The following is a 26,880-nucleotide window of genomic DNA, read 5'->3' on the forward strand; positions in this document are numbered from 1 at the left end:
ACGGCTGCATTTTAATCACAAGGATTACAGGGACAGTCTCGATCTGGCGCTTCAACAAACATGTTTTCTGTCAATGACCCTTCAGTGACCGGATGAGCAGTGATGGGGTTGTGAGAGCCGAATCAGTGACCCACTTTCTTTTACAAGTAAAGCCTTTGTTTCTCTTGTTTCCTGTTTGCGTCTAATAATCATATGCTACAGGACGGATACAGTAAAGCTAGGAAATAAATGGTTTGCTCTGAAACACAGGGGTGTAATTCAGAACTGGGCTACAATGCCTGCGGTCTTCACTCTGGTGTGAGATTAAATGAGATCTGTTTGATCGTCACAGTCAAGCAGATCAGAGAGAAAAGCAAAAGGAGGTGGAATACGAGGAAGGAAGGGAATCCCGTGTGATGACTGCTGCTGGTGCATGTGCTGATGTGTTCAAGACATGAGGTTATAATCCAGTGTTTGTGTGTTCATGCAGAAACCCAACTGTGTGCTAATGTGCTCAGGCCGCACAAAACCTATGACAAATATATCACGTGTTGACTTCAAATGAGAAATAAAAAATGAACCCAATTCATATCAATCAAACTGCAGTTGGTTTGTTTTGATTTAAGCCATAATAACTAAAATACAGCTAACTAACAGAATAAAACACAATAAAAAACACGAAAACACAAAAACGTGATTTTTAACATGATTAAAACGGAGTTATCTCATTTTGGAACCAAACTCCTCATATGGTCTATTTATAAGGACATAAATGTGTACAAAAAGAAACCCAAAACTCAAATTTGCTTTAAATTCGAATATGGAAAGTCCCGTATAGCGCATAGGCCTTTTTCAACAATTGTTAGCTAAATATGAATACAAAACAATGTATAAAATAAGCAATTTAATTAAGGATATATCTAATGTAGATCAAGGATCATCAAGATATTGAGATAAATTTGCCCAGTCCTAATATACTGATATTTAACCCGTATTCAACTGTCTTCAAGATTTACTCCAATACTTCCTAAATGCAATGTAAATCGATGTAAAAATAACTTTGATCAAAAAATCAGAAAATAATTGACATTTCGAAATAAAACCGTGACCTCATCCAAGGATTAACAATCCAGAACACACGACACCCCCCCCAAACCACACGACCACCACCAGCATTCATATAATGTCTCTCACCCAGTTCAGCTATAACATATGGCGTTATCAAAATCCACCAATGGGCGTCTACGAGGAACAGGTTCATGAGTCGACGTCACGGAAGCGGGGAGCGCGCCTGGGCTTGGGAGGAGGCTCGTGCGCTAGAGCAAATCCGTGTATTTGGGAACCGTACAGGCCGGAGATCCGCAAAATGACTCCGGTGTAAGCGAAGGGCGGCAAAATGGGGAACAACCTGGACCCCGGTGTTTTGGGGTGGACACAACGACTGGACGGCGATCGCCAAGGAGGTTGACGCGAGGAACCGACGCGTTGAGTGTTTTAAACAGAACCGAATGGGGAAGTGATCAACTGATTGCCATTGGACGGATTTAAGGCACAGCATCTCAAATAAGCTTCTGGATATCATTTTATCAATCACTGATCCACTTCCATGGCGTTACCGTCGACTCAAAACCAAACAGGTCACCTAGAGCCTGAACTAAAGCGGGCTGACTGGATTTAAAGCGCTTAAACTGTCGTTTTCCAGGCGATGTCCGCGTCCTGCCTCGACCTGCGCAGCGCGATTTCAGCACCACCGCAGCGGGACAGCGACCGCATGGATGCGGATCCCCGCGCGCTGCTGCACGCGGATCCCGGCGGGCTCGGCATGGCTCTGGAGGAAGAGCTCGCCATACTGACCGGGGAACGGGAAGAGGACGCGGAGGTACCGGCCTCGGAGACACCTGTGAGCGGACAGGACTCTAATCTGCTGGCGCTTCTCCGACAGAAAGAGAAAGACTTGGTGCTCGCTGCTAAACTGGGCAAAGCTCTACTTGAAAGAAACCAAGACCTCACTAAGCAATATGACAAAATGACCGAGGATTTGAATGACAAACTGGAGGTGAGTTTAATAAATGGCTGTTGACAAGAAAAGGTATTTTGAGGCACTAGTTGTGTTTAACACTATCAGGATGTTCAAGACATCACTCTAATCCTGTAACTTCTCGGAGGGGGTTTGTTGTTGCAGTTAATGATAAAAGCATAATGGGATAAATGATTTAGTGTCGTACTGTCATCATACCACAGTACACTACAGGCCTCGATGCAGGTAGGAAAACATCATCTCCCATATTGGAAAGGACTAAAGCCCGCCAAGTTTCTTACTATACCCGTTCTTTCAATTTCACAACCATATATCATGATGTTAACACTCGTGTTATACAATTTATATACAAAATGAAGGTATTTCTAATTATGGAAGTTATCAAACAACAGAAGCAATGACAGAAAGCTTAAGATCTTACAGAAACACTTTGGAAAGATTAACTGAGATTAAGCGAGCTTTATTGTCATTGAGGTAGGGTGACACCATGCAAAGATAAGCTTACTTTGCAGCCGCAATAGAAAAACCTCAAGGAAAAAGAAGTGGGACTATAAATAATATGCATTAAATGTACACAACACTATACCTGCCAACAGCATCCGAGAATAACGTTGTATTTGATGTCTACTTAAACGAATTGTTTTCAGTATTTTGTAAACTATTGTACACAAAACACTCACCAAGTTTTCCACACTAAATTTGGGATGTTTACTCTTCGAGTGTGATGTTGACTGTGGATTGGGTCTTTGAGTTGAATCTTGGGTCGTACGAGCTCTGATGGTCTTCTGAGCGATGCTGCAGGCAAAGCTAATGCTCTTTGGCTCTTTTCACTCAACTGGGAGCCAGACGCTCGACAGATTCCTGGCAGGTTTCCATACGAGTGTCTACAGTACCTCCTGTCACTTCAATTCTGGGTTTTAATTAGCACCCTAGTACGTTTTATTTAACTGTATTTATGTTTTTTCTTTATTAGAAGAACCCTTGACTGATATACTTCAACCTTCTTGCAAAAGCAAATAATTGGCATTGAAATGACTTCCAGCTGCTAATTGGTTTGATCGCCTTCACAGCGCATTTCACAGGCGTGAATCACTGTCACGTTTCATTTTCTGCGATTACGCCAGCGCTCTCAAAGGTGCGTGGAGAAAAACCTGCTTAACCCTGCAGAACATCAGACCTTTGATTCTCTACTTGTCTATAAATGGCAGTTTAACATACAAATCACAAAAACTTTCTTACATTATCCCGGCTCAAAAATATTTCCAAAGTGTCCATGACCAAAGATTCCAGCCTGTGGATTGGGCACCTGTGGGACTTCCATCATTATGAATTACAGAGCGCTTCAGATACCTCATTTCCAGGAATGGACGAGTGATTCTCTCTCACTTCTCTTTTCAGCTCCTGGAGCAGGAGAAGCACGAGCTGAGACGTCGTCTGGAGAGCCGTGAGGGTGAGTGGGAGGGTCGCGTGGCCGAGCTGGAGACAGATGTTCAGCACCTGCAGGGGGAGCTGGAGAGACAGCAGGTGCAGCTGCGCGAGGTCGACCGCGACAAGAGCCGCGCCATTAGCGAGCTGTCCGAACAAAACCACCGGCTCCTGGAGCAGCTCAACAGGGTGAGTGACATCTGGATGAGAACTAGAGGAGATTTCAGGAAAGATATTGGGGGCGAACCGCTAGCAAGGGGACAGAAGTGACAACAACTTGTTGGGTCAGTGAGGTTTTGAAAAATGTGTCAACTTTAGCGATTGGTCACAATTTTTGTAAGCTATGGAGTGATCAAGCCAAACTCTAAATAGGTAAGTGTAGGTATATGATTTAAAAAATATTCTTACATAAAATTATTAGTGGAACACATTTTACATCTATATTTGACCTTATGTGATTCCAGTCCAGGTTGGGAATCACTGATCTTATACATGACTTGAGATTCATTGACAAAACTGTGTCATATAAACAGTGTTGGGTGTAACTAGTTACTAAGTAATGAGTTAGGCTACTGTAATTTAATTACTTTTCTCTTAAAAAGTAAAAGTAACGTATTTCCCTTGTTTGTTGTGTAATTTAATTACAGTTACTTCTGATGTGTAATATATGTGTGTAATATACAGTATGTGTGTGCAATAGTGGAATTGATATAAACATTTAAAGTCTAACTTTAAAATCTGTGCTTTAATGTATAATTCTCACATTTGTAATACGTTGGTCAGTTAATAAGAGTACTTTATGTAGTTTTATATTATTTATTTGAATGAATTAAAAGAGCCCTTTCATGTCACTTAACTAATCAAGGTTGATGTAGGATATAGAAAGTAATAAGTAATTAAAATACTTTTTGCAGGGAGTAATTTGTACAGTAATCTAATTACACTATTGAATATGTAATTAGTAAAAGGTAATTAATTACTTTTCAGAGTAACTTGCCCAACACTGGATATAAACAGTTTTCCTAGAATAGGGCTCTGTTGTGACAGATTTTACTTTACTTTTTTTCACCAAAAAAACGATCAATTATTGTTTTACTTTTGATGTAAATGATGCTGACATTTTAAGCATGTGCACAGAAAGATCAACAAAATATTATTCTAGATCTTTGACAAAAGGCAAAAGACAAAAGAATCCATTAGAACTAGGGATGCACCGAAATGTACATTTTGGCCGATAATGATCACCGATAATTCTTGAACACTGGAAGCCAATAACCGATATATTGGCCGATATACAGTACCTAAATATTAATATAACATTTCCTGAGACTGAACTTTATTTTTCCCTCCTGAAAATCATGTACCAAGTCTACTTTACACTACTTAAAGGTTCTTTAACTTTTCAACTTTTCTGCTATAATGTTTATTTAATAAACTAATGAAAGATGTTCTTCCAGAGCAACCCAGAAAGGTGTTCTCAATAGCCACACGTCTAACAGGTCTCAAGACCGAAAGCATTTAGACAGCAGTCTGATTCAAACAATATGCTTTTGTTCCTATAATTTACTCAAATATCTACATACGACTTTGATTATTGGCCGATACCGATAACATTAATAACGACCATTTATTGGCCGAAGCCAATATGGCCGATTATTTATCGTATGTATGCATCATCATTTTCATTTTTGTCCACACTGGATGTGGTGCAACGCACAACAAGCCGTTTATCACGTCGGTCTCATCAGTTGTAGACACAATGTCACACAAGTTGAAATACTTCAGTCTTTATTTTTTTGCTTTTATTTTGATGTTGGTCATTGAGGCTTATGGATGGAGACCTGAGTTTGTGCTTCAGCATCGGCTGCTTCTGCGTCTGAATGATCTGTATTCTGATGGAGTCTCATTGATTTTGCTTCAGGACACTGATAGTGATGCAGTATTGACACTGACGCTGAGGTCAGATCGCGATGTCTTTTTGTTTGTAAAGCAGCTTCCGCACGACTGAAAATTCTTTACTGATCCAAACCATCTCATCTGCTCATATAACACTCAAACTCCTACCTCCTAATAATATAACACTGTCAATCATCTTTAACTTCAAACACTCTTAATGTGACAGACACACACTTCTCGCCAATATCACATCACACGCTGTTAAAATACACAGAAAACACAGAAAGGCAAGAAGACCAATAGCAAAATATCTGGAGTGGTCGCTAGGGCGTTGCTATGTGGTTGCCAAGATGTTCTGAATGGTTTTGGAGCATGTTGCTAAGCAGTTGTGAGATTATCGTCAGGTGGGTGTTCACTGGCCAATTACAGATAAGATAATACCATAACTACAATACACTTCATGAATCTAGTAATGGACCTTGTGACCTCTTCAGGACAACAGGAAGCACATGAACCGGGGATTAGAATGTCATCCTCTTTCTTACTCGCATGTTGCCATCATGTATACAGGGAACAGACAAAGATACCAAAGCAGAAGATCAATATGAATCTCTCAGATAGTACAGTATATATTTACGCAGGTCGGTGACTTCTCAAAAGAGACCAGGGGGATGAAATCAATCTGGGAAGAGAGAGACAACACAAGCGATATAATACAATTAAACAAACTCTTACAGACACACGGCATAAATGTTTCCATAATGCACTGAACATATTGTGCTTTGTGTTGCGCGCACGCACACACGCACACAAACACGCACACGTGTCTGTCTGCCAACCCACAGAGCAGGAGGTCGTCAAAAAAGCCAAACCCCCAGCAGCCTAATCTGATCAGAGAGCAGCGTTTTACTAATTAAATTACAAAGATTTAGAGAGAGAGAGAGAGAGAGAGAGAGGGAGGGAGGTGATGGGAACATTTCATTATTGAAGTGGGAGATTTTGATCTCATTGATTATGTTCATCGGTTAACAGGATTATGTTGGATTGAGAATGAATGACATGGTAACATCAGAGCAGGTTGTTGTGGGACATGCATGCGCTGAAGGTTTTGTCTAGACAGCAGAAACGGCTCGAAAAAATCCTGATAAAATGAACATTAGTGTCCCTGTAGATCAACAGGTAGTGGAAGAAACTAGGAAGACCAACATCACGGGTTTGATTCCCAGAGAACACACATAGTCAATTAAAAACGCCTGTGACAGCTTTGGATAATACGTATGCTGTGTGTTTGTGTGACGTAATTTGAAACAATCAATGAGCTGAATACCGGTTCTCTATCGCTCCGGTCAGGCTGACTCAACAACATACGCAACATAGATCATCAAACATGGATCTCCATTACCAGGAAATCCAATTGACAATGTTGCCACTTTTTGAAGGGACAGTTCACCAAAAATAAAAAGATCTTTCATCATTTTGTCAATTACAAACCTGTACGACGCTTTTTCTTCCGCAGAACACAAAAGAAGATATTTTGAAGAATGTTCATAACCAAACAACCCTGAACTCCATTGACTTTCATTGTATGAACACATGTTTCAAAATATCTTCTTTTTTGTGGTCCACAGAGGAAAGAGTGCTATTTGAAAATGTTGCTTTTAGAAAACTGATGCTGCATAATAAAAGAAAAACAAATTAAAACGTTGTCTAAGTTTTATCTTGACGCTTAAAAGCACAACAACCGAGATGTCGTTTCCTCTGATGACCATATACTGTATGACTAAGGGATATCTCGGTTCCACCTATCACTGTTTCCACGTATCACTATGGCAACCCCAAGTGTCAGGTTGACGTCTATGAGTTACCATGGAAACGTGATATCTCCAGTGCATTCATCTCAACATTCGGTGAGTTCGCTTCAGTTTACTTGTCACAATTACATTAGATTTGATTCTGTTCGTTAAGACGGCTTCACTGGCCATGTGTGTAGTATACGATATCATAGAATATTATACAATATATATTGTTAAATAGTATTACTCGTGGTAATGCTGTAAATAGATCCTACCCGTCACGACATTCTTTGCTCTATATGAAATACCGGCGATCGTGTCGTCGATCACGTTGAGCCGTCATTCCCTTTTTTTCCAATTCCGCCCACATCCAATTAACATTTGCTCAGAAACAGTTGACACTGCAATTACGCTGTTGAATAAATACACATCAAAATAACTGATGGGCTTTTGATGAGAAACGTTGCTGGAGATGATACGAGTTTAATTCGTCTCATTCGATTTTAACTTCACATGCTGAATAAATGATGTCAAGGCCTCAAACCGTCCTCAAGTAGACCAACATCAAAGTCTGCTGTCATATCTTTGGAGGAACATTTAAGACCAAGTTGACATTTAAACAAGACACAAGTTACTCAATTCACCCTCGGAGTAGCAAAACAATATCTTCAGGTCGTTTCCAAAAATGATCTTAGTCACAAGAATGTTACAAAATAACAACAGAGCTAACAAGATTTTAGACAAGTGCTTACAATGAGACGTTTTCTCTGTAATGTCTTTAAACACAGAAGGCAGAAGGACGGAACATACAGGTTAAAGCTAGTTAAAGGCTTCTGGGCTTAAACTCTGATATCAGAGTAATGAGAAGTAAAGCAACGGGATCTGAGTCAAACGATGAAAGTCTGACACTTACACAAGTCCTTCATGAGTAAACACAAAGCTGTTATCTGTGCCAGTAAAGAGTAAAGCAAGGTCACTACTGCGATTACTCTGCTAAAAATAGACAAGCTTTATGTTTTAACCATTCCACTTGCATTAGTAAACTGTTGCCTTACATACGAAAAAATAACAAGCATTGATCTTTTAAGACAAAAACTGGGATCCTGGTGCTATGGTACAGTGGAGGTATCAGAATAAAGTTTTGGTACTGAAGTTTGCGTGACGTCTGATATCAGATATTTCATTCTTTCATTGTACTAGCAGTTGTATCAGAGTCACCAGTGAAGTTTAAGCGGATGTAAGTTTCACCGCCGTTTTTTCTGACGCAGTGAGGGACTCTGGGGTTGCCATGGTGACTGTCACAGATGATGCGAGTCAGTTTCACAACTGCACTCACGCTGATGATGGTAATGTGTTTGTTTCACGACTGCAACGGTCTGATCACAAGCATTCAATCGGCTCGAAACACACAAGGGTCTCAACCGGAACGTTCTGGAGGTATTGTGAAATACCAAGCATGATCAACGTGTGTGTGTGTGTGTGTGTGGGTGGAGTTTCTCTGTGATATGACTCACACTCAGATTAGTGGGGCAAAAACACTCTTTTTTTTTTTGAAGAAATAGGTCATACAAAAATTAAAACGAACCTTCCTTTGAAACTTGACTCTTTTCAGCAGAACACAAAAGATGAAGAACGCCATAAAGGTTTCTAAAAAGCGGCGCATTCGATTCTTGTGCTGTATTCCAAAAATGAACGTTTCCTTGGAACAGAAAAGTAATTTTCTCTTATTTCAGAAAATAACTCAAATCTGTCAGGGCGTTAAAGAATAATCATGTTTATGTTATGTTTTATGTACTGTTCAAGTATATTTTTGAGCCACGCAACAGCAATTAACGTTTGAGATCTGAAGGGTTTTTAAATGGTTTTAGAAAAAGATATGGTCACCAACATGCGCATAACATGATGATGAATGTGTGTTTGCGTGTCTGCAGGCTGCTGAAGTGGAGAAGCAGTTATCTACTCAGGTTCACACTTTACGGGATGATTTCAGAGACAAAAGCGTCTCCACCAACCAGCACATGACACGTCTTGAGACCCTGCAGGCCGAGGTGAGGAACGTTGTCTTTATCTTTTGATGTAAGCCTATAAGGAAAAAAGCACAAATGGGATGTCTTTATTATCTCAGTTGTTACCCCATCAGCAACCAGGTGAAATGAAACCAATGACGACTTTTTAAAAACATTTCTCATCAAATTCTAAATTTTAATTCAAGACAAAACAATCTGAGCAAGGTTCTATAATCGTACTATTTATGAACAATTGTGTCGTCTACTTTAATGTCTGTTAACCTATGTCCTATTTTCGATTTCACAACCGGCCAAAGCCATAACTTAAAACATCTTGATATATGTGAAAATCTTCTGATTTCTTCTGTTTTCTCCCTCATTGTTTTAAATTCTGCGTTTAACAGCAAGGCCTTGAAGTAAGTGCTCAGACGCTCATTCTGCACGTGTTTCACGCTCATTGTGTCTCCTGTCATCTCATTTCATTGTGTGATGCAAAATGATGCTTTTACATTTAAGCATCAAAACAGAAAAGTTGTAGAGGTTTTAGAAAGTCAATCGTGACAGAGTGCAGGGTACACTCTTAAAAATAAAGGTGCTTAACGCCCGATTCACATTTCGCATCTTTTCCGCGCGCATATTCGTTATTTTAACACTGGGTTCACACCAAACGCGAATTAAACATTTTGCGCGAGTCAATTACCTACAAAGTCAAAGCAGACACGTATAGACGTGAACTCGCGGCAGGCGGTGCGAGTGACGCAAATTGGGCGGCGCGATTTCCGCGAACGCGCGTCAATCTCGTCTTCCGCGAAGGTTGAAAATATTTGTAAGATCGCGTCACTCACGCGAAAAAGTAACGAACTTTTCCCGCGAGTAATAACGAGCGTGGAATGCGATTGTTCGCGTTTGGTGTGAACCCAGCATAAATGTAGACGCGTATAGGGGGCGACACGGTCGTGACGCCCATGCGGTGCGGCGTGCACATTTCACATTTTTTATGCGCCGCATCGAGATGGAAATAGTTTAACTTTTCGGAGTGCCACGCTAAGAGAGAAAGAGGCGCGGCTCGCGTTTTCCGCGCGGTTTTAGACACGAAATGTGAATCGGGCCTAAAAGGTTCTTCACAGCGATGCCATAGAAGAACCATTTTTGGTTCCACAAAGAACCATTCGTTCATCTCTTTCTTCCTTTTTTTATAATCTAAAGAACCTTTTTTCGACACAAAAACCTTTTGTGAAACAGAAAGGTTCTTCAGATGTTAAAGGTTCTTTATGGAACCAAAATGTTCTTCTATGGCATCGAGGAACCTTTTGAAGCACCTTTATTTTTAAGAGTGTAATGTCAATCACATCACACGTTTATTCAGAGTGAAATTAAAACATAAGGTGCATCTGTAGATATTCATTTTGTTTCAAAGTCTAGTGAACTGTCTACCAGCACGGCACTGTGGACAAACTTGTAAAAAAATAATGAACATAGCGAAGAGTCAAGCAAAAAAAGTGCTTTTTATTTCAATACCAAAAAGTTATTGTGTAAATAATGAATTATTGTATGAAATATTCATATGCCATATGTTTTATGTGCATTATTCACATAAAAATACTGTAGTATACTTTAATATTTACTCTAATAAAATTCTTAGATATTATGGTTTTTGAGCCTGACCATAGTAAATGTATAGTAGACTATTTACCACAGTTACTATGGTAACACTACAGAATACTGTAGTGTACATTAACAAAGGCTGCGTCTCATTCAGCTCCCTAGCGCACTATATCGCTCCCGTGACAGCTGAAGCGTGTTGTGATACTTCACAGCTGGCAAAACCGACATCTCGTCTTATTTTTTTTAAAACTGATCGAAATACACATGAGAAGCGCTTTAAATGTTCTGTTATCAGTGCACAAATTTGGTGGATTCTTTAATTCAACTTTTAAGTAGATTGTGTTGTCTGCCTGTCTAACAATTTCAATAAGCGTTTGTCTTTTTCAAACGTTGCGCGCGTTTCATGAAGTTTATTGTGTTGCCTCGTGCGATTTTGGTTAAACGGCTTCAAATAACGTCACGTGATTTCCGGTAAGGGAACATAGTGAGCATCGATGCTCCCTGACTTTTGCGGTGCATTGTGGGAGTTTTTAGGGAAGGAAAGTTTTTTGAGAGTGATCTTAAAATGGCCGACTCCCTGATCAGTGCCAAGGGAGACGCACGCAAAATATCCCACAGTATACCACAATTCACCATAGTAAATACTACATATACTACAGTATTTTTTCACAAGGGAGATTATCACATTGTTTCCTTGCAACATCAGACTGTACTGGAATCAGCCGTGCCTTGTGCTAATCTTCGAGTCATTTTATGTGGGATGTTGATGTCAATGTCGACAGGCTTTGGAAGAGAAGTACGTTGCATCTGTAGATGATACGCAGTTAAAGAGGTCCATCGTTCGTAGGGAACATGAACACTCATACACGACATGCATGTGTCTCTCACTCATTTGCACGTGGTGAGTGCACATCAGCTCGGTTGTTCATGTTAAACTGTGAATGGATGGAGTCTCTACAGCAGTTTTAGTAGGAAACTTCACATCACAACAATCTGTTACGAGAGCCGGTCAGTCGCTGTAGCATTAACCAGACTCGAATCGAGCTCCGATATGAGACGAAGCAGATGGCCAAATACCCCGCCTTCCCATAATCCTCTCCGATTTCTTTTGTTTGAAGGATAAATCCTCCCTCGATGGAAGACGGCTGTCGCACAAACAGCTCAACCATGAGTTTCACAGAGAAATGATATCTAATCAATAAAAACGCTCCAGGATTAGGAAACGCGGTTTAGATTTGTGTAGTATGTCTCGTGAGGGTCGTGTTGCTCACAGATGGAGGTTAATTCAGCGTGCGAGCGGTTGTCGATACAGGGTCGAGCCGTCCGTCCGAACACATCTGATATATACAGGGATCAGTGCTTGTGTTAGAGACGCTCGCCGGTGGAGTCTCAGGAAACTTCTGGGCTATTTTAGGGCCGAATGCTGCAGTGTCTGGATCCTCCTGAAGCTGTCGTCACGGGCAGACAGCGAGAGGGGATGCTTCTCATTTTCTTATTCTGCTGGGATACAATACAACCGCACAAACCCGTGTTTACAAGGGCTGTGTGTAGAACTGAAAACTGTACACGTCCCGATGTTTGACGCAACGGCATGCATGTGTAAATGAACATTTGCACATTCTCAGCACAGAATACGTTTCGAGTTTAGAAATGAGCAGAAAACGCGTGTGGATTAGAATGGGTGAAGGCTTGTTTGAAAGCAGGCGTTCCTGTGCCGGGCGGACTACAGTTCCTCACAGAGAGAGGAGTCAGTGTTTGTGAAGTAGGTTAGCAGATTCAGGTCATAACATGAGGGAGAGAAAGCAAAACTTCAACTCATGTTTGTTTCATGCACCACACACTCCAACCAGCGTCGAAAGAAACACGAACGATTTCACCGTCCTTATACACTGCAAAAAACGACATTCTTACGAAGTGTTTCTGTCTTTTTTTTGTAGTACAAATATCTAAACATTCCTAAATCAAGATGCACTTTCTTGACTAAAGATATTTAGTCTCTTTTTAAGGAGAAAAATATAAGAATCAAGTAAGTTTATGGCAAAAACAAGCAAAAAAATCTGCCCATGGGCTGAGAAAAAAACACTCGAATTTGGTGCTTGAGAAAAAGGTCAAACTAAATTCAAGTTTATTTTTCTCACCCCATTGGCAGATTTTTTTTGCTTGTTTTTTATATCTCATCTTTACATATTGATTTAAGATGTTTGAGATATTTTGACTAAAAACAAGACAAAAATGATTAATAAGAATGTCATTTTTTTCAGCGTCACAGAGACAATAACTGAGCACCACAGGAAAGACACGACACCTCTGTAATATCTCGATTATTTCGCCCAGACATCAATGAGATTAAATAGGGAGCAAATGGAAAATTTTGCTTGGATATTTCTAGTGAGAAAGAGAGTCAGAAATCTAAACACGAGTTTGAGAAGAGATGTCAATAATGTGTCAAACTGAGCTCAGATTTGTCAAGTCTACAATTTAAAGTCAATACTATTGACGATCTCAATATGAACTCAAACATTTCTCATCAAATTTACTCAAATCCAGATGATTTGACCTCGACAATCTACATTCTTCATGCGTTTCAATGATTACACTCATTTGTTTCTGTTTTTATTCCTCCAAAGAAACGTTAAGAGAACCACCGGAGACTAAATAAAACACTTGTTTATTTGTACGTCTCTTTACACAAAGTTAATTTAAAAAACACATAAAAGAGACTTTCATCAAGTGTTCTGAGGTTTAACGAAGCACTCCTCTTAGTGTTTTAAGCAGAAATAGCACAGTTATCGACTCGACATTCCCAACTGTGGAGGGGTTGCTTTACTCCCCTGGCAACACCACAAGAACTGTGGGAGGGTTTGTCCTAATCCACTAAACCACGTTTGCAACTTTTTTCCAAACCTGACAAGGGCACGGAGTTCTTTGTGATTCATTGTTTTAGGTCAAATGAAGTTTTGTCGTTTCGTTTGTTTCTGGTGTGAGTAATGTCGGGAGGCGTTTCCAGAAAGAACGGTTGCAAAATGCCCAGCGACACTGGTAACCTGCTGTCTTTTCTCTGGTTTCGTCGGGCAGATAAAGATGTTGACGCAACGTAAGCAGGAGCTCGAGCAGCGCGTGAACTCAATACTGCAGGAGAACGAACAGCTTCAACACACGGCGGACCAGCTGAGAGAGAGAGCGCTGATGATGGAGAGACAATGTCACGAGAAAGACCTACAGGTGAGCGACCTCACGTCATTATCATCAAAACTAGCAAATTACAATGCCACGTTTTTGAATTTTGCAACAGAATATTCAATTGCCATGCAAATATTGTCACGATAGGCTTCATTTTATCTTAATGTAAATTCTAAGTTAGGGGTGAATAACCAGATTAAAGCTTTATACCACGCTGAAAACTTGCGGCTATATTTAATTCAGTCATTCATCATGATCAGTTTTATTTAGGGGTTTTATTATAAAAAATGTTGTGGCCATGTACCAGCCGGGGCAGTGTGCTCACCTGTGTTCTCTCAGCTGTGTTTCTGTGTCGAACTCTCTCATGTGTTCATACACAGCTGCGACAGAGTCAGCTTGAGCTACAAGAGGTGCGCGCGTCTCACAGACAGTTGAGCTCTCGTCTGGAGGAACTGACGGAGGAACGGAGTCTTCAAGGCTTCACATCCAACTCGCGCAGTCTTCTCTGTGAGATCGAGCAGAGCATGGAGCAGGAGGAGATGGAGGAGGAGAGAGAACAAGTATAGACATCACACACACACCATTAAACATCAGTATGAGTCCTGGAGCACTTCGGTCTCAGAAATCATGCCAACAGACCGCCCGCTCTCTCTCACACACTCTTTCTATCCCTCCCCCTCACTCACTCCCTATCTCCCCTCCTCACCCACTCGCTCCCTCGCTCACTCGCTCGCTCACTCGCTCGCTCGCTCACTCGCTCGCTCACTAGCTCACTCCCTCGCTCACTCACTCACTCACTAGCTCACTAGCTCACTCCCTATCTCCCCTCCTCACCCACTCGCTCCCTCGCTCACTCACTCGCTCGCTCACTCACTATCTCCCCTCCTCACCCACTTGCTCCCTCGCTCACTCACTCACTCACTCACTCACTCACTCACTCACTCACTCACTCACTCACTCACTCACTCACTCACTCACTCACTCACTCACTCACTCACTCACTCACTCACTCACTCACTCACTCACTCACTCACTCACTCACTCACTCACTCACTCACTCACTCACTCACTCACTCACTCACTCACTCACTCACTCACTCACTCACTCACTCACTCACTCACTCACTCACTCACTCACTCACTCACTCACTCACTCACTCACTCACTCACTCACTCACTCACTCACTCACTCACTCACTCACTCACTCACTCACTCACTCACTCACTCACTCACTCACTCACTCACTCACTCACTCACTCACTCACTCACTCACTCACTCACTCACTCACTCACTCACTCACTCACTCACTCACTCACTCACTCACTCACTCACTCACTCACTCACTCACTCACTCACTCACTCACTCACTCACTCACTCACTCACTCACTCACTCACTCACTCACTCACTCACTCACTCACTCACTCACTCACTCACTCACTCACTCACTCACTCACTCACTCACTCACTCACTCACTCACTCACTCACTCACTCACTCACTCACTCACTCACTCACTCACTCACTCACTCACTCACTCACTCACTCACTCACTCACTCACTCACTCACTCACTCACTCACTCACTCACTCACTCACTCACTCACTCACTCACTCACTCACTCACTCACTCACTCACTCACTCACTCACTCACTCACTCACTCACTCACTCACTCACTCACTCACTCACTCACTCACTCACTCACTCACTCACTCACTCACTCACTCACTCACTCACTCACTCACTCACTCACTCACTCACTCACTCACTCACTCACTCACTCACTCACTCACTCACTCACTCACTCACTCACTCACTCACTCACTCACTCACTCACTCACTCACTCACTCACTCACTCACTCACTCACTCACTCACTCACTCACTCACTCACTCACTCACTCACTCACTCACTCACTCACTCACTCACTCACTCACTCACTCACTCACTCACTCACTCACTCACTCACTCACTCACTCACTCACTCACTCACTCACTCACTCACTCACTCACTCACTCACTCACTCACTCACTCACTCACTCACTCACTCACTCACTCACTCACTCACTCACTCACTCACTCACTCACTCACTCACTCACTCACTCACTCACTCACTCACTCACTCACTCACTCACTCACTCACTCACTCACTCACTCACTCACTCACTCACTCACTCACTCACTCACTCACTCACTCACTCACTCACTCACTCACTCACTCACTCACTCACTCACTCACTCACTCACTCACTCACTCACTCACTCACTCACTCACTCACTCACTCACTCACTCACTCTCTCACTCACTCACTCGCTCGCTCACTCGCTCGCTCACTCGCTCGCTCACTCGCTCGCTCGCTCGCTCGCTCGCTCACTCACTCACTCACTCACTCACTTGCTCACTCGCTCACTCACTCACTCGCTCACTCACTCACTCACTCACTCGCTCACTCACTCACTCACTCACTCACTCACTCACTCACTCACTAGCTCACTCCCTATCTCCCCTCCTCACCCACTTGCTCCCTCGCTCACTCGCTCACTCACTCACTCACTAGCTCACTCCCTATCTCCCCTCCTCACCCACTTGCTCCCTCAATCACTCCCTATCTCCCCTCCTCACCCACTTGCTGCCTCGCTCCATCACTCACTAGCTCACTCCCGATCTCCCCTCCTCACTCACTAGCTCACTCCCTATCTCTCCTCCTCACTCGCTCGCTCGCTCACTCACTCATTCACTCACGCACTAACTAATCTCCCCTCCTTACTCACTCACGCACTAACTAATCTCCCCTCCTTACTCACTCACTCACTCACTAATCTCCCCTCCTTACTCACTCACTCACTCACTCACTAATCTCCCCTCCTTACTCACTCGCTCACTAATTCTTTCACTCACTCGCTCGCTCGGTCACTAATTTTTTCACTCACTCGCTCGCTCGCTCACTAATTCTTTCACTCACTCGCTCGCTCGCTCACTAATTCTTTCACTCACTCGCTCACTAATTCTTTCACTCGCTCGCTCGCTCACTAATTCTTTCTTTCTTTCACTCGCTCGCTCGCTCACTAATTCTTTCACTCGCTCGCTCGCTCACTAATTCTTTCACTCACTCGCTCGCTCACTAATTCTTTCACTCACTCACTCGCTCGCTCGCTCACTAATTCTTTCACTCACTCACTCACTCGCTCACTAATTCTTTCACTCACTCGCTCACTAATTCTTTCACTCGCTCGCTCGCTCACTAATTCTTTCACTCACTCGCTCGCTCACTAATTCTTTCACTCACTCGCTCGCTCACTAATTCTTTCACTCACTCGCTCACTAATTCTTTCACTCGCTCACTAATTCTTTCACTCGCTCACTAATTCTTTCACTCAGTCTTACTACTAAATCTCACCCACTGAAACCCTAACACAAACCTTTCTGCATTTTTACATTTTCAAACAAACATCCTTTAGTTTGGTAAGTTATCAGTTTGAATCGACTCTTCCCATCATGTATAGAAAACTGCACAAGTTGACACAAATACCTCATAGAATTGTAAGAGCTGGACTCATGTGTCCTGGAGACGTTCGGTTCATTGAAGGTGCTGCATCTCTTTGTTTCAGCTACGGCTGCAGCTGTGGGAGGCATACTGTCAGGTGCGCTCCATCTGCTCACACCTGAGAGGAAATGACATCACAGACTCCGCCTTGTCCACAGACTCATCCATGGACGAGTCTTCCGAGACGCTGTCGGCTAAAGACGTCCCCACGGGCAGTTTACACGCGAGCCTACTGGAGCTGCGCAGACTCACACAAAACCTGCTGGACGGCAACGAATCAACGGTGCGGTTTACCACAAGAAATGCTCCAGATGGACATTTCACATTCAAAACAATGATGTTACATTTGATCACAGACGAATCGAAGGACATCGACATCATTCTCACTCTGTGTGTTTGTGTGCTCAGGGTTCTCGCCGCAGTGATGAGGAGGTTCTGGAGGAGCAGGTGCGTAAACTCGGAGAAGAACTTCGAGAACTCAGAGAACTGTATGAACAAGAGCAGGAGAAAACACGCAGCAGTCAGGAGGAGGTTCTGCAGCTTCATAATCAGGTATGTCTTTCATATGTTCATATGTTCATTTGTTAAGCTTTAGATTTGTGGGTTTAAATGCAACTTATTGTTGAAACTAAATAAAAGCTTGTCTGTGGAATATTAAAGAAGACATCACACATGTCTTTCCCACACAAGGCTTAAGCTGTCCTGTGTTTTTTTTAGGTGGCGCTGCTCTCTGTGGAAGTTTCATCATCAAGAGAAGAGAATGACAGATTGAGACTGATGGTAGAAGTTAGTGAACCCAACGAAGCGTTACAAAGTGCCATACGAGACCGAGATGAAGCCATTGCCAAGTACGACACATACAATGATTCTGAAATCATCGAGCAGACGTGTGATATTTCTTTGGAAAAACTGATGTTTCTGTAACCATGACTGAAGCTGAGATGTTCTCTGTTACAGGAAGAAAGCAGTTGAAATGGAGCTGGCCAAGTGTAAGATAGACATCATGTCACTCAACAGTCAGCTGCTGGACGCCATTGAGCAGAAACTCAACCTGTCTCAGCAGTTAGAAGCCTGGCAGGTGAATTTCACACTCGTTTACCTGAACATACAACCACAGGATTAAACTCCTGAAGAGATGAAATACTGTCTGACATCAACTGCAGCAGGGTGGTTATTAATGATTATAACGGAAGGCCTGAAAGATTTTTATTGATCTAAAATATATAATTTAATCTGAAAGATGTTCATTTGACATTTTGATTCAGTTGTAAATGTTCTGTTGGTTGTGTTTTGTTCAAATGTTTGTAGTGTTAAAAACTGAAACGGGACGTTCTTCTGGATCAGCATTGTTTACGTTTTCTGAAGCGGTCTTGAGACATTGAAGGAGCTGAGCCACATCTAAAAAGTAGAATATCATAGAGGTTGAGGATGAGCACTTTTGAATTAGGCCAGTTACATATCAACCACGCAGACAACACTAGGAACCACCCATAAAGCACCAGAAACCCCTAGGAAAACCATACAAACCACCCAGAAAACACTAAAATCCACTCAGAACACTACACAAACCACCCAGAAAACACTAAAACCACCCGGAAACAGAAACCATCCAGAAAACACAAGAACCACTCAGAAAACACAAAAGAACACTCAGAACACCATACAAACCACACAGCAAACACTAGAAATCACCCATAAAACACTAGAAATCACTCATAAAACACTAGAAATCACCAAGAAAACACTAGAAATCACTCAGAAAACACTAGAAATCACCAAGAAAACACTAAACATCACTCAGAAAACACTAGAAATCACCCATAAAACACTAGAAATCACCCATAAAACACTAGAAATCACCCATAAAACACTAGAAATCACTCATAAAACACTAGAAATCACCCATAAAACACTAGAAATCACTCAGAAAGCACTAGAAATCACCAAGAAAACAATAGAAATCACCAAGAAAACACTAGAAATCACTCAGAACACCCTACAAACCACCCAGAAAATACTAGAATCACCCAGAAAACACTAGAAATCACCCAGAAAACATTAGAAACCACCCATAAAACGCAGGAACCACTCAGAAAACTACAGAAATCACCCAGAAAACACAGGAACCACTCAGACAACACCAGAAACCACTCAGAAACCGCTCAGAAAACACTAGAAATCACTCAGAACACCCTACAAACCACCCAGAAAACACTAGAAATCACCCAGAAAACACTAGAAATAACTCAGAACACCCTACAAACCACCCAGAAAACACTAGAAATCACCCATAAAACACTAATCACTCAGAACACCCTACAAACCACCCAGAAAACACTAGAAATCACCCAGAAAACACTAAAACCACCCGGAAACAGAAACCATCCAGAAAACACAAGAACCACTCAGAAAACACAAAAGAACACTCAGAACACCATACAAACCACACAGCAAACACTAGAAATCACCCATAAAACACTAGAAATCACTCAGAACACCTAGAAATCCACCACAGAAAACACTAGAAATCACCCAGAAAACACAGAATCAAGAACCTAAACATCACTCAGAACACCTAAAATCACCCATAAAACACTAGAAATCACCCAAAAACACTAGAAATCACCCATAAAACACAGAAATCACTCATAAAACACTAGAAATCACCCATAAAACACTAGAAATCACTCAGAAAGCACTAGAAATCACCAAGAAAACACTAGCAAATCACCAAGAAAACACTAGAAATCCACTCAGAACACCTACAAACCACCCAGAAAACTACACCCAGAAAAACTAAATCCACCCAGAACTTAGAAATCCATCAGAAAACAGGAAGAACTCAGAAAACTACAGAATCCCGGAACAGAACACTAGAACAAGACCAATCTAGAAACCAAAAGCTCACCCATAAAAACCAGCGACACACTCATACAAACCTACGACCCAGAAAACACAGAACTCACTCAATACACCCACAAACAACTAAGACACCCACAAATCCCTCGAAACATAGAATCACCGAAACACAGATCACAGAAACACCTACAAACCACCATAAAAACACTAGAAATCACCCAAAAACACTAGAAATACCCAAAACACTAGAAATCACTCATAAAACACTAGAAATCACCCCAAAAACACTAGAATCACTCAGAAAGCACTAGAAACTCACCAAGAAAACAATAGAAATCACCAAGAAAACACTAGAAAATCACTCATAACACCCTACAAACCACCCAGAAAATACTAGAATCACCCAGAAAACACTAGAAATCACCCAGAAAACATTAGAAACCACCCATAAAACGCAGGAACCACTCAGAAAACTACAGAAATCACCCAGAAAACACAGGAACCACTCAGACAACACCAGAAACCACTCAGAAACCGCTCAGAAAACACTAGAAATCACTCAGAACACCCTACAAACCACCCAGAAAACACTAGAAATCACCCAGAAAACACTAGAAATAACTCAGAACACCCTACAAACCACCCAGAAAACACTAGAAATCACCCATAAAACACTAGAAATCACTCAGAACACCCTACAAACCACCCAGAAAACACTAGAAATCACCCAGAAAACACTAGAAATCACTCAGAACACCCTACAAACCACCCAGAAAACACTAGAAATCACCCAGAAAACACTAGAAATCACCCATAAAACGCAGGAACCACTCAGACAACACCAGAAACCAAAGAGAAAGCATATAAAACACATTAGAAACCACACAGAAACATGGTGAAAACCACCTGACCCACTCTCAGCATCATGGTGGGTGTTTGCATGCGCAAGCATTGTTCAGATTTTCTCATCCAGCACACAGATTATTCCCTTAAACATTTGGATTTGATGTGAAGCTATCACAGCCTCAGCCTGTCTCTCTCTGTCTGTTTGTCTTTCCCAGCATGTGTCTCTGTCTGTCTGTGTGTGTCTGTGTGTGCGTGTGTGTGTGTGTGTGTGTGTGTGCGTGCGTGTGTGTGCGTGCGTGCGTGCGATCAGCTGTGATCCTCTGAGTTTCTCTTATCAAAGCAGAAATGCTCTTCACCTCCGTCTCTTTTTACCTCTGAATGCGAGTGTGTTTCTTTAGGTGTGTCTGTCTCTCCCTGTATAACTCTTTAGTTTTCCTGTCTCTCTCTCTCTCTCTCTCTCTCTCTCTCTCTCTCTCTCCCCGCCTGCAGTTTGCCTCCTCAGGGCTGTTCACTGTGTGGCTCTTGTGGTTTCTGATCTAGTGGCCTTTCTCAGCTTCCGTACAGACCCCTTCTCCCCTCTGGTAAACCCCTCCTGCCTTAGAGGTGAGCTCCGTATCGTGTCATTCTGTGGCGTGAGGATGTCAATCGCTTCATCGGGTGTTTTCACACTGGAGAATTGAGTACAGAAAAACACAGGAACATAAAGATCATAACAGGGTTGTAGTTAAGTCGAACAACTGACCAATCAAACCAAGTGTGAAAAAAACCTTCATGTCCTCGGATTCATCCGTCTCACTTCATCCCAAACCGTCTGTCTGTGTTTGTCATTTCTGTGCATCTTCTGTCCACACAATGAAGGGACTGCGCTCTCTCTCTCTCTCTCTCTCAGGATGATATGCACCGAGTTATCGATCAACAGCTGATGGATAAACATCAGGACGAGTGGAGAGATTCTCCATGTTCCCTCAAAGGATCACGAGGAGGAGAACCTTCCAGAAGATCTCATCATCTCTCTGACGGAGACAAGCGCCTCTTTTCATTCTTCAAGAAGAACTGATGAAGACAGAGAGAGAGAGAGAGAGAATGTGAGAAAACAAGAAATGCAAACTAAATCACTATAAATCAGTCTACTGATGGCTCGAAGCCGTTCTGCACTTTATCCGTCCTCTCAATCCTCCGACAGAAAGATTCCAATCCTCCGAGGAGAGAAGGGCATTGTGAGGTCCGGCCTGTATTCTTTCACTCTGATTCAGGGTCAGTTTGACAGAGGTGTGCTTCTCCTGCGAGTGCCTCAGAAAGCATCACCTCACCTCACTGCCAGAGATACGACACAAACACATGACTGGATTCACTCGAGACTAAACTCAGGCTGAACTACACTACAGAGGGTTTAAGAGAGATTTACACCATCACCAGATCCAGACAAAATCCTCAGACACATTTCCACGGTAAAACATTATGAGTTTTAAACTCAGCACAAAGTGTTCATATATACATGTCAGAGACGTTGGGAATGTGCTGGTTCTATTCAGTAGTTTTTCTGGATCTGTGGGCGCAGATTTAACAGACGGTTTGAGAAACATTTGATCTTTGGTTTTTTCACAACTCTAGTGCTGTGCATCAGGGCTTGTCTGAAATAAACCTACACGCCTAATAAATACCAACAAATAAATTAAAAACAATTTAATGTTAAAGTTTATGAACTGTCACTAGAAAGGAATATCAAACTTAAGGTTTCACAGACGAGGCTTAAAGGTCTTTGCACATACAGTCCGAAATTTTCGGATTTGGCGCTCCTTTGTACGGCGTCTCTGGATCGTCAAAACGCCTCTCAAAATGCTTGCTACGCATGCGATAAACGCAGAAAATCGAACCCAGACCGAATCTTTTTATGACGGACGAAAATATCGGCGGCAGTGTGTAAATGTGATTGACACAACACAAGGTCGTATTTATTTTTTTAACGTGACACAAATTTCGGACTCAACGTGCAATGGCTTTAAGACTAGTCCCAGACTAAAATGAAAGCTGGAGCTGTCTTAACTGAAAATAAATTGCCCTGATACATAGTTTTGTCTCAAGATGCACACCATTAATACGTTATTTTTATCGAAGGCATTTTAATAAAAGCGACTTAAATATCCTAATTTTACTAAGGCTAATTGACTAATTCTTTACTAAGTCTGTGAAACCGGCCAAAGAATAAAAGTCAGACGAACGTGTTCTTGCCTTTGTTTTTCAAAATGAAACCAAAGAAATAAAGTGTTCAAATCCATCACGAGTATGGAGGTGTGAAATGGACACATTTGGAGGATTTTTGACTCATTTCTCAGGAGAAATGTCCGAGACGCAGATGACACTTATGTTTCCATTTGCTCTTTTAATCTCATTTTATGAGAGGGATTTTGACTATTTGGCTGCTTTAATGACACAAAACTTCCATCCTGATGTGTCACAATCTGTGATGTGAATAAACCAAAGAGCAGACGTGCTTCATTTTGTGTCTTGAGACACGACACAGCGTCAAAGATTAATGTCCACACACGCACGCACACACACACACACACACACACACACACACACACATCCATTTTAGGGTGCGTTTGTGTGTGTGTCAGTTAAGGTCGGTCAGATTTTGAGCAAAGCTATGCAGCTGTCTTCTTTCTTGTGCGATTTTTGGTTCGGAGAAACCCAAAGAATGATTTTTATACGCATAAAGACACAAATAGGTTTGGAATAAAAAGGAATCGATATATTTGTAAATGTATAACTTTTGAATGATAAACCGAACACTTTTTTTAGAACAATCTTCATCTAAGCATCTGTTTGTTGGTGTAGTCTGATCTGTATATGTTTCTGATGTTTGAGTGGTGTTGTGTTCTGCTGTCTGATTGTTAAAGCTGCAGATTAAACTCCAGAAATGATGCTGCTATAATCACTATAATGATGAATATAAAGAAGAGATTATTGAGACGGCCTGCAGGGGGAGACACTACAGGAAAAACTAACCTTGGTCATATAATACATCATCAAACACTTCTTTTCATTGTTAAAAAACCCTTCCATACCAGTAATGTTATTAAAGTGAACTTACATTTACTCTAACAGCACTTTAAATAAACTAAATGGCCATTAAAAGGCACTTGGCCAATGCCATATGTACGCTGCTAAAAATATTGAAAATACAACTTTATTTTGTATGTTTTTTAAATCAATCAAAATGATAATTTAGTCCTGTAGTACCTCCCCCTTACAGAGAATCTGACCAATCACAGTCAATCTCATCTGATGATGTAATAATCAGACAGCAGTCTCAATCTCTCGATTCTCTCCACGGTCCGAGTATTAACTGTCTTTTCTGTTCTGTATGTAAAACACATTTTCTCTGTCATCTCTTAAGATTCTTTTCTTCTACACGTGTTCTGTAAACGTCTGATGTTACTTTGACTTTGTACTTTCTGTCCTGTTGTCATTTAAAAGCTGTTTTTGCAAGATTCTCCTGTCTGTGTGTCTGTGACTCTGAACTGAATGTGTGTTTTATAAACACCATCATATTTCACACGCTGCGTTCCAATTCACATAACTGGTGAAGTACACACTTATAAGAACGCGGTGAGAACAGCATTAGAATGATATATAATTAAAGTCCCAAAAAATGAAAGTGAAAATAAAAATTCTTATTTTTTCATGAAATATTGCAGCGTTTACGGTAAATATCTTATAAATGTGGGTCATTTTCTTTTTAAAATTCATGTACCCGCATGATCTTCAGTTAAAATCTGAAAATGCACTTCCGCCCTGTAATGACTATCCATGGCACGCACTTAATCCTTGGTGTTTCGAGTCAGATCCGTGGGCGTGGCTTGTTGGTTTTGACTAAATCTTTGGTGTTTCAAGTCTTACGAAACCTTTACCCTAACCCACACCCTAACCCTAACCTTACTCTAACCATCTAAACTACCTATGATTGTTAAAATTGACGAAAAAACACGTTTGGGTGATCACGTCTGACTCGAAACACCAAGGATTTAGTGAGTGCCGACTAATCCATCTCAAATGACGTAAACTAGACGGCCTGGGCGGAGCATCCGTTAACTCCTCCCCTCAATTCAACCGTCAATCTGCTGCTAGCTTCATTTCAAAATGTAACAGCTGTTTTTATAGATCCAATCAATTCGCAGTAAAAAAAAACACAAGCCACGCCCACTGATTCTTCAACTTCCGGTTCACGGGGACTTTAAAGTCGGCATGAAATAGAGGTAACGACTGTTTTTTCTTCCGTATCGTGACGTATTATCCGCGTGAAACAACTTCTGAAATGAGAAAAAAAATGTAGGGCGGGAATTGATTCCGTTCATCTAGTACTGATTGGATCGTTAAAATTTGTGTGTTGCCAACAAAATGGATTTGTAATCCAGCTTGCTATCTGTCCGTCACTGGAGCCCCGCCCTCGTGCCATTCCTCTTGACCAGAAGTGAAGAGAGGTCGTTTCGGGGTGGGAGGGGGGGATTTTGGATGGTGGTGATGTTAACGTTTTTGAATAAAGATTACAAGTGCAAATTAATTTATAAAAAATAATAATGTGCGCGCATAAATCATTTATAATGAGTACTGCAAAACTGTGTACATCAATTTGAATGGACATTTTTAATTTCATGCCGACTTTAAAAGAAATATAAAATAACTAATGTTTGTGACTACACACATCCGTTTTCATTTCGCTCAATTCACGACCGTATCATTCAATATCACTTAACATTTAAATTCATAAACTCTTTGACTTTGTTGTCTTTCGCTGAAATTAATCAATTAATGGATGGTCACTATCTCATATACTATGAAGAATCAAATATGTGAATTGGAACACAGAAACAAGCGACTCAACTCAGCATAAAGGTCTTCGTGTGTGTGTTTCATTCCCTGTCTGACTAGGAACACCAAGTATAGATTACAGTATAAAAGAGACTTTTCAAATGGAAAAAGCAAGATGAGATTATGACAGTCTCGTGGGTAAATAATACAGTATGTGGAGCAAATAGATTTCTTACCTGCCACCGGTCCTTTCTGACATGCACTTTCTATGACAACACTGCAATATTACATGAAGATCAAAAACAATTAATCAAAGTCCTCATCTTCCACAAATTCATAACATCAACGTGAATCTTACAAAATTTGAATGTTCAAAGCGTTCAGTTTGAAGTCTGAATGTGGCGTTCATGTTGGACGGAACATAAACTAAATTGTCCATTATCAAAATAAAGGACTTGAATTCTTAGAGAATAAAACAAGAAATCCTCCATTTAAGATGAATTATACACAGCTAATGTTTGTCATATTTGTCACTTCCAGGCAAAGACTGCAGACAAAAGTTTGTTTATATGTATACTTGTAGATATCCTCTTAAACAATATGTAAAAAGGACAGATTTTCTACCTTCTTTATGCTTTTAGAATAAATGCTATTTGTACTTAGTTGACTATGAGCAAGTATGCATATTTATTATGATCAAATTGCTATTTTTCCAATGTCAACTCCAATGATATACAAATGTAAAGAATATTTCCATGTTTCGAAAGCTTCCAATGTGTTGACGTGGAACGCACTGTGACGTATCGTCCGGAATAAAAATGCTCGACGTCGATTCTGTCGGTAAGAATACACGAGGATCTTTGCAGACATGCAACAAACTGAGATGTGCAACA

General features: G+C 41.4%; 1 protein-coding gene across 3 annotated transcripts; it reads left to right on the forward strand.

The window, feature by feature from the left end:
* The first annotated feature begins 1,266 nt into the window (after window positions 1-1,266).
* Window positions 1,267-26,845, forward strand: bicdl1 (BICD family like cargo adaptor 1). Of its 3 annotated transcripts, XR_008964660.1 has the most exons (12): window positions 1,267-2,035; window positions 3,416-3,631; window positions 9,063-9,179; window positions 9,542-9,553; window positions 13,818-13,964; window positions 14,303-14,482; window positions 17,535-17,753; window positions 17,879-18,022; window positions 18,188-18,318; window positions 18,428-18,548; window positions 21,665-21,778; window positions 22,065-22,178. XR_008964660.1 is itself a non-coding variant. In XM_057356396.1 (11 exons), the coding sequence occupies exons 1-11, from the start codon at window positions 1,685-1,687 to the stop codon at window positions 22,230-22,232; spliced, it is 1,806 nt and encodes a 601-aa protein (XP_057212379.1). In that variant the 5' UTR covers window positions 1,267-1,684; the 3' UTR covers window positions 22,233-26,845. The 3 variants fall into 3 exon arrangements, 2 of the variants coding, with proteins under 2 accessions (XP_057212379.1, XP_057212380.1); XM_057356396.1 differs by lacking the exon at window positions 21,665-21,778 and having other exon boundaries at window positions 22,065-26,845; XM_057356397.1 differs by lacking the exons at window positions 9,542-9,553; window positions 21,665-21,778 and having other exon boundaries at window positions 22,065-26,845.
* The last annotated feature ends 35 nt before the right edge of the window (window positions 26,846-26,880 follow it).

This window comes from Triplophysa rosa, linkage group LG17, assembly GCF_024868665.1.
Source record: "Triplophysa rosa linkage group LG17, Trosa_1v2, whole genome shotgun sequence".
NCBI lineage: Eukaryota > Metazoa > Chordata > Actinopteri > Cypriniformes > Nemacheilidae > Triplophysa > Triplophysa rosa.